General features: G+C 37.6%; 1 protein-coding gene across 2 annotated transcripts; it reads right to left on the bottom strand.

Moving 5' to 3' along the window:
- Positions 1–332: 332 nt before the first annotated feature.
- On the bottom strand, positions 333–8,280 carry LOC117915353. Of its 2 annotated transcripts, XM_034830914.1 has the most exons (9): positions 8,095–8,278; positions 4,761–7,665; positions 4,603–4,677; positions 3,055–3,207; positions 2,613–2,776; positions 2,387–2,534; positions 2,037–2,159; positions 1,728–1,815; positions 333–864 (listed from the first exon to the last, which is right to left on the bottom strand). In XM_034830914.1, exons 2-9 carry the CDS (start codon positions 7,476–7,478, stop codon positions 677–679), a joined length of 3,657 nt encoding a protein of 1,218 aa, XP_034686805.1. In that variant the 5' UTR covers positions 7,479–7,665; positions 8,095–8,278; the 3' UTR covers positions 333–676. The 2 variants fall into 2 exon arrangements, with proteins under 2 accessions (XP_034686805.1, XP_034686806.1); XM_034830915.1 differs by lacking the exons at positions 333–864; positions 1,728–1,815 and having other exon boundaries at positions 2,137–2,227; positions 4,761–8,280.
- Positions 8,281–9,037: the final 757 nt, after the last annotated feature.

The following is a 9,037-nucleotide window of genomic DNA, read 5'->3' as shown; positions in this document are numbered from 1 at the left end:
CAAGCTTTGATTTTGAAAAGGTTTTAAAGTTGGAGACCTTTAGTAGGTAAATTAATTGAACTAAGGAACTCCTCGATAGTCGATACATGAACTTAAGTTGATGTTGACGCCCATGGTCTACTCATGCTCCCTACTAAATTCAATTCTAACCATTCTTCATGCCATACTCCTTGGAAAAATCTCTACCCACCTTCTCCAAAAAGTAGAAAATTAATAATTAAAATATTAAAATTTTATAAATAAATATTGTAATATATCATGAAATAATAAATGTTAATTACTAGCTAGCCTTCTCATCTTCTCTCCTACACTGCAGAAAAGGGATATGAAGAGACGAGGAAAAGGCATTGGAATCAAAGTGGAGTGAGAAGTGAATATCAATTACAAACACTTGTGCAGATTACAAGCTTGGTGATTCCTATCCAGATTTCTGTCATGTGAAACTAGAACAACTTCAATCAGAAAAAAGAATAACAAATAGATTTGATGGCAAAACTGGTATGAACATTATAGAATGTCTTCAGACTCTTGATCTAGGAATGTTGGATACTCTACAATGATGGCTTCTATAAAAAGCTATTCAAGGAGCTCAAACTCGGCAAGATGAACACAACCCTTTTTTTTTTCTTTTTCTTTTTTTTCTGGGTATCTCAAAACTTACTAGGAAAGTTGGATTTCATCTGTTTGCCTGGTTATGCCGCTTTGTCTGGATTGCCATGGACATAACCCGCAGCCTGTTTGTTATCTCAGTGAATGATGGCCTAGCTGCCGGATCTGGTGACCAGCACTCTTCCATTAACTTTCTCCAGTCAGGATCACATCGCTCTGGAATAGGAGGCCTAAGTGTGTTGCTCACAATCCCCCCTTCATCAAGAGTTCACAACAAGACAAACCATTGTCAAACTGGAAATGGGGATTACATTTTATGCAGAACAAAATCAAATTAAGCCTTCTGGAGAATAGACTTATGTGTGAGGAAAACAGAATGGTAGAAGAGTTCAGACAAAATTAAATTTGCAGGTTACAGGAGCTGGTCATGTATGAGGCTATAAGATCAGTGTCTTAAGCTTCAACAGAAATCTTGAGAATTTTGATGTTTCTTTCTGTTTTGATCCATTAATTCAAAATTTTGACTGAAGTTTGGTTCTCTTCAACACAAAAATCTAAATGCTCAAATTCTAGAAGAATGCAAATAATGACCATATTTTTCCCTTTGAACGCCTACCAAGACCAAAATGAATATGAAACCAAAATCTCGAACACTGCCTTGAATATGAAACTAAGGTCACATTTGTTATATTGATTTAACAAAAATCTAATATTTCATATTTACATACAAATGATATAAATGAAGACCTATAATCAAATATTTTAACCTTACTATCATTTATGATACATGCGTGTTCCATACATGCATCCACCACTTTTTTTTTTTTTTTTCCTATTTTTGTTCCAACTTAAGTGCTTTATTTTTCTGAGAGTAAATAATCTCCAAAATAAGTCACTACAAAATCATTATACTGTAGCAACTGTTCCTCCTTGAAGTTGTTGTCAAAATATTACTACATGGCAGGCATGATTCAACAGCTTGAGAAACTTTAATAAGGAATATCTGTGCGTAGATTTAAAAGGTTCACAAAGGTTCTTGAGGAGCTTCTAAAGAATGAATTTTAGATGAGAATAAATGCAAATAATTTTGGTTATACTAAACAACAGAAAATGCTTACCTATGATAGCACCACAGTGCATGTTTGCATAGGGCTCTTCTCCAGTTAGGATCTCCCACATTGCAACGCCAAATGAGAAAACGTCAACCTGAAAGAGAAATAAACCCATATGATGCCATGCTACCTTCTTTAAAACTTAGATTTAGAATAGTCTGAGCAGTCAGATGTAGAGACATGTCAAGGGATTCTGCATTCTGCCTTGTGATATATATAAGGCACCAAGAAAAGAAAATGTGTATTTGACATTGATTCCATATCGCTTTGTTGCTTAAAACTCTCATGCAAAAAATAATTAGGCATTATCTTAACCTTCTCTGAAACCCGGTTACTGCTACCATTCAATAATTCTGGTGCCATCCATGGAAGGGTTCCTCGAACACCACCCGATACAAGTGTATTGCGTTTAATTCTCGATAATCCAAAATCTCCAACCTGAAAAGGTAGCCGCTTTATGAAATGCATCTCTAACTAGTAAAATGATGATCACACCATTTTAGAGACTGATTTTCAAAAAGCACCTCAAAGTTTATTAAAAGCATTCAAGTACATCTAAAACTACCATTAAAACAGATTTAGAAGACAAATTCTTTCTTTAATAGTAAATAATACAAAGACACACACACAGACACACAGGCAAACATATTACTGTTACTAATTACCTTGCATATTGGCCGTTGAGTGTCCCTCATATTGACGAGCAAATTGTCGCATTTCAAATCAAAGTGAACAATGTTTTTCAAATGCAAGTATTCCATGCCAAAAGCTGCATCCATTGCAATTATAAGCCTTTTCCGGCGATCAAGAGATCTGCAAGAAGAATTCCAAAATTCCATAAATCTGCTCCTCTTTAGAAGTGAAGGCCAATAAAGAAAATTACCAACTCACCTATCCTTCCTTAGTAGGACATGCCTCAATGATCCATTCACCATATATTCAGTTACAGTTGCCAATGTTCCTCCAGGCCCATCAGGAACCACCCCATAAAATGCTACCACATTTGGATGGTGAAGATTTGATAGGATCCGAGCCTCTCTCCAGAAGTCTTTAGTCTGTATAAACAGGTAAAATTTTAATATCATTTAATTCAGAAAAAAAAAAAATTCTAAAACCTACTTTTTAAGTGTTGGAGAGAGATATCATGAAAAATAGTGACCACTATATATGCTTCAATCCATTGAAAATATTTTCCAATATTTCCGACAGATACATTTTACAAGCAAGTTCAGTGAGTCCCCTATACATATTGAATGATTTTACAAATATCATGAATAGAACTGGCAAAGGGAATTTTTTGTTAGTGCTAGCTATAGTTGTTTCAGCAACCCACCAACCGCTCTTGCTCAGATGATCTCCCTGCAAAGCAGCTCTTTTTAATTCTCTTAATTGCAACATCTGTTCCCCTCCACTTTCCATGATAAACAGTTCCAAATGTACCAGATCCCAACTCTTTCAGCTCTTCAAGATCAGCATTCTTTATCATCTGCACATCAGCATATAAAGCACCCAGTTAAAAAATTGAATCTAGATTTCCCTTTTTTCTTCAAAAGAAGATCAAAAATATCTGAGGAAACCATTATGAATAAAAATGCTACTAAGGAACTTCTATAATTGGTTATAATCAAAACCACTGAAGACTATATATAGTGAAAGGAACTAAGCAGCCTAAACCAAAATGATTGTCCTCTAGATTTTAGCTTGGTTCCTTCATCTTTCAGTCAATGCTTGAATTAAGACTGGTTCGAAAGAGACTTCAATCATGTTTTCCCTTGACATTCGTCATTGCCCGTATACTCAAACTACACAAAAGTGAGATTCTGTATCTCCTATATGTTTTAAAACTATATAAAAGAATAAATAGCAAAAAGATCATGTGGCATGGATTGAAGTTTTTAACTATATTTTATCCAGTATTCTTCATTGCCCACATGCTTAGACTATTTTCCTGATAACTCAATTTTATTCAAAGAATACATAGGAGAGGTGCCCCTAAAAATGAAAAATCATATAACAGAATTAGAAGGAGAAATATAGAAAGGAAAGGAAAGGAAAGGAAGACTACAAAAAAATTCAAGGAAAAGCCATTGCATACAACAGTAACTAAGGTTGCAATCATAATGTTTCATGTGCATTTATTATGCTATTTTAATCCTTGCCACATGATCTTTTGCCTAACTCTAAGGTGCTCACTCTAGATAGGCTCCAGATAAGAGGGGTGCAACTTCCAAATTGTTGTTTTTTGTGTGGTTGTGAAGAAGAGAATGTAAATCATATTCTTTTACACTGTATAGTGACTAGAGTCCTTTGGGATATTATTTTTGGGTTGATAGATATTAAGTGGGTCCTCTCAGAAACTGTAAAGGAGACTCTAATCTCCTGGAGGGGCTCATTTGCAGGGAAGAAAAGGAAAAAGATTTGGAAATCCATTCCGTTGTGTATTTTTTGGACGGTTTGGAAGGAGAGGAATAGATTAGCCTTTAGGGGGGGTGAGTTGAATATTTAGAGATTAAAGAATTCTTTTGTTTGTAACTTGTGGAATTGGGCCAAAGTGTATTTAGGTGAGGAGTCTTTCTCCCTTATAGGTTTTTTGGAGTGGATAGCTTCCACTTGAGAGGGAGGTAGTTCTTTTTGGTCCTTTTTCTTTTTTGAGGTTGTAGCCGTCTTGTATACTCCCTGTATGCTTTGTGGCATTTAGCCTTTTCTAATGCATATCTTGCTTACTTATCAAAAAAAAAACTCTATGAGCATGAGAATATGTGAACATATGCACCTAGCCCTCCAAGCATGACAACGAAAAAATATCCAGTATCATTTATATATTAAATGAGGAAGCTAATATTCAATTATGCACGGACAAAATGAGATGGAAGCATCTCACCTGCAAACCATAGATGCTTGCCTCCATTTCAGCCATAGCAGCATCGCTAATAGATTCACCCAGATCTCTGCCCTCCTATAAGAGACAGGGTTGTGATGCAAATTAAATGGCAAAGAAACCATCGATAATATCAGAGTCTAAATAGGAGAAATAATTACCTCCCCTTCAGATTCTTGAATATCACTCTCTGCCTCTGCTTCTCCAGATGATGTAATTACATCACTCGCTTCATCTTCTACTTGTGGGATAAGTGGGGAAGATGAGGGAATGCCAGGAGGCAAAATATCAGTTACATCTTCAACAATAACTGCAGCACCTGGTGTGTTCCCGTTATGATGATTATCTGAGGGCTGTGATTGGACAAAGATAGCATCTCCAGGATTTAATCTCTCATAAAAGTGTCCCTCTGGGCCTTCAACCTCATGATAAGGGAAATTCAGAGGGTCTTCATCTTTAAGAGTAGATACTCCACTCATAACAGCATTCTTGTCAGGATTTTCAAATGAAGACTCTGTACTGAGTGGGTAATTCTTCTGCAAGTTTAAGCTTGGATCAGATTTATTTCCTGCAGATAGAGTTAAACTTGCAGAGCTTGGGACTGCTGCTTCTTGGTCACCTGTTCCTTGAATTGCAACAGATAGAGGTCGAGAAGATTCATTGGGAACTGATTCACTACTTATTACCTCAGTCATAGCATGCTGCATATCCTTGGTAGCATTTTGGCTTTTGACGAGAAACTTGGGTGTACTTGCACCCAATGAGTAATCATGAGGCTGCTCTCTCACAATATCAGCAGAATTTTCTGGAATCATGAGTGTTGAAGCAGAATTCATAGTTGTGTCTCCATGGTCTTGAAACTCAAGTGGGGAAATATGAATACTGGGTACTGAATTTGGGTTGTAACAAACATTTTGCAACTTTGTATTAGGTAGTGTGGAATTATCTTGTGATGTAAGGTCAGTGATTACTTTATCATGTTTCCTTTCCTGACCTACCTGAGTATCTATCTCATCCTCCCAGTTCCATGTATCTTTACCCAGTCCATTATTTCCTTTGTGGTCATCCACTATGAGAGTGGGCTGATTCTGATAAGCTTCTTGGTATTTCTCATTGCTTATTTCTTGCGGTTGAAAAGACCATTCTTGCGGAGAATTAGACAAAGCCAACGAAGGTGATTTTTGAACTTCAAAAGTCCATGGGGACAATGGAGTAATTCCTTCCTCCAAATGGTAATCAGGCCTCCCTTCATGTCCCCGCAACTGTGAATCAGAAAGCACATGCAACATCCGGTGATGAGAACCTACCAAGTCATTAGTTGATCCTGACAGAAGACCCAGTGGATCTTTGGGATGAGAGTGGAATGCTCTCTCCTTAAGCACAGGCCTCTCAAAATCCACTTCGCTTTGACCATGTACAGGAGAAAAAACAAAATCTCTACTGGGATGGTTCTGGACATGCAAACTAGGAAGTTTGTTTATTTGGTCAGTTTCTAAAAAATGTTTGTTATGATGATGGTAATTCATCAATGGCACAGGCCCATAAGGATTATTATGATAATAGCTGGGAGAATCAACACAATAGGCGTTGTCACATGGCCATTGATCTGTAACAAATTGACTGGCGCTTTCATGACCATCATGGTATGCATGATCCTCGAAGAAATGCATTGCAGAATTCTGAGGATCTCTATTCTGAACTGGCAATGGAGATACAGGAGGAGATTGCTGAAATGACTTGGTTGGTGTCTGGAGTGAAGTCAAAAACTGAGCAGCAGGATTTGTGAACATCCCCACCAAATTTGAGGAACTAGCTCCATCCTTCATCTCCAAAGGATGAAAAAAAGTAGGAGGGTCTCTATAATCACAGGTATTTCCTGTCTGGCTTGATACACTCTGCCCACTAGAGTTCTTCCGTGGACTTGGGTCAAGCATGCCATTCACAGCAACAACATACTGATAATCAGCTTCATTCTGTTGTGTGGCCCTTGTTTCGAAAGAACTAGGGCTCTCAGGTTCACCCACCGGTACAAGGAATATCCTTAGTCTTTGAGAACCCTCAATTCTTTCCAGCTCATGATACTCCTCGATCATATGATGAAGATCTTCATCTGAAGAAACAGATATGAGTGCATCAAGATCCTCACCTGGGAGCTGATACTTGACTGTATGAAGTTGGTTGCAAATAGCAGAAGTTTTCTTCACAAGTTCAACCCAAGAGAGGTTTTTCCTGATGGATATAATCTTTGTCTCTCCACCCACATATCTAAGCTTCCCATCATTTGGCCTTGGTAATATCCTCCCCCCAAAGCTGCAAAGGAATTTCATCTTGTCAGAGAAAGAAGCATCTGAAACTCCTGACCCTGGACAATGATGTGGTTGAGGGGACTCTGGTATATGAAAGGATGGAGTAGCATGTCCTGGGACAGCTTGATCGCAATTGAAATCCTCAAAAAGCTGACCTGATCCTAGTCTGGGGGCACTATATTCCCTGTGGATTCTGCTTGCTTTATCAAGATAAACCCTATTCTCCACTTCTGCTGCATATCCTTTTCCAGGAACAAAATCCAAGATGTCAGAGCTGCATTCAGAATCCCCTCTCCTTAGCCCAAGAATGCCATTGAGGGGCTCATAAACCATCTGATGATTCTCATTAAAACCTTTACACCATCCCTTTGGCTGTCTCTGATCTGTATCAATCATGGCAGACGCCCTTCTTGGAGCAACACGATCACGAAGGAACTCAGCAGAAAATTCCTCACCTGTCTGTGCACAGATATCATGTGCATTTCTGTCTGCGGCCAACTGACTACTTGACACAGCATTATCTGGGTTATTACAGAAGTGTTGGCCTGAAAAACCAGAAGCCTCACCTGTCATGGTCCCTAACCTTTATTTATCTGTATAGTAACATTCTCTGGCTTTTCAAGCCTTATTTACTTCACCATTCAAAGGCATTCCCAAATGCTTCTCCAAATTTCAGTAAGTAGCATTCCCAGAACCCGCTCCATTCTACAAAATCCCAATTGTTGAAGAATTGTACTCCAATGCTTCTATCCCCAAATGCCTATTTTCACAATGACAACTTGGATTTCACAATAATCGGGAAAACAAGACAGCATAACAGATTTTCTTAATCGGTCATATACCTAACTTCATTATCTCCATAAGAGAATAACAATGGGTGTCCAATAATTAGGCTTACAAACACAACTACCTGCAAATCTAATGAATTTTACAGAAACAACCCATGTCTTTTTTTTTTCAATTTCCAGTGAATTACAATCACAAATACCCCTAAAATGAAATTCCAGATCCCCCACAAGCCCACATCGATCAGACATTCACAAATCACAAGAATTTAATCAATCAATCAACCAACCAAAGAAAGAAGAGGAATAAAAATAAATAGCATGATCATCCATAAATAAAGAAAAGGGTATATACGAAAATCAGATAGGAAGTTCTTTTCGAAGAAAATGAATGGAAATGGTACCTGAGGAATCTGGGTTAGAAAATGAGCTCCAAAAGAGAAAAAAATGGCTTTTGTTGTAATGGTTGGTTTGTTAGGCATGGGAGGAAGGAAGGAGTGCGTGGCTTACGGAACGGGTGGGAAATTCAATTGAGGACGTCGACAGCCACGTTGCTGACAAGAACGCGCCTTCTCCGCTCGACACGTACAAAGTACAACAATCGTCTTGCATAATTTTCATAATTTTAAAATATTTCAAACATTCTCTCTACATCCACGTAATCATAAACAACGGTTCAGTTAGAAAGTATCGAGAAGCTGTCCTCTGCGTCTCTTATGCCCATGCCGTGTTAAGATAAATTAGCTTCCAAAATATCTCAAACTCAACTGTCTCTCTTTATATTGCTTTATAACAATGTTTATTATCACAATGTAATGTCTCCATCCTTGAAAGAGTCGTTTAAGCCATCAAAATAAATGAATTGTTGATAATTTATTCAAATGAGAACTAAAAAGATTATGCTTTAAACTTTAAGACTGCTCTTCCTATCACAAATCCACCTTTTGTAATGTGTTTGAGAATATACTTGCCATGGTACCATGGGGTTTTCGAGACCCATGTGGGAAAATGATGCTTATTGTTTTCCTTTAGGAACACTTGTTGTGAGTTGTGATTGTTGTGCCTTGGCCCAATCCCATGTGACTTCACCAGCATCAAAGCGTCAAATATATATTAACAAAGTATAAGTTAAAGGGCTTATTGCATTTTATCCCTTCAACCTATAACGTGTTTTGCATATTATCCCGTCAAGTTCAAAATCGAGTAATGTATCCTTCATCCTTTATAATTGTATACAACATTATTTTTTTTTTAGAGATGACGTTATTTTTTTTATAGAAAGATGTGCTCTCCATGTGACCAAAGTCAAAATGGTTATTTTCTTAATAAGTGAGGGCAAAAGGGTCA

This window comes from Vitis riparia, chromosome 5 (assembly GCF_004353265.1).
Source record: "Vitis riparia cultivar Riparia Gloire de Montpellier isolate 1030 chromosome 5, EGFV_Vit.rip_1.0, whole genome shotgun sequence".
Taxonomy (NCBI): Eukaryota; Viridiplantae; Streptophyta; class Magnoliopsida; order Vitales; family Vitaceae; genus Vitis; species Vitis riparia.
Note: the sequence above shows the minus strand (reverse complement) of the source record. Positions and strands in the feature narration are given on the sequence as shown.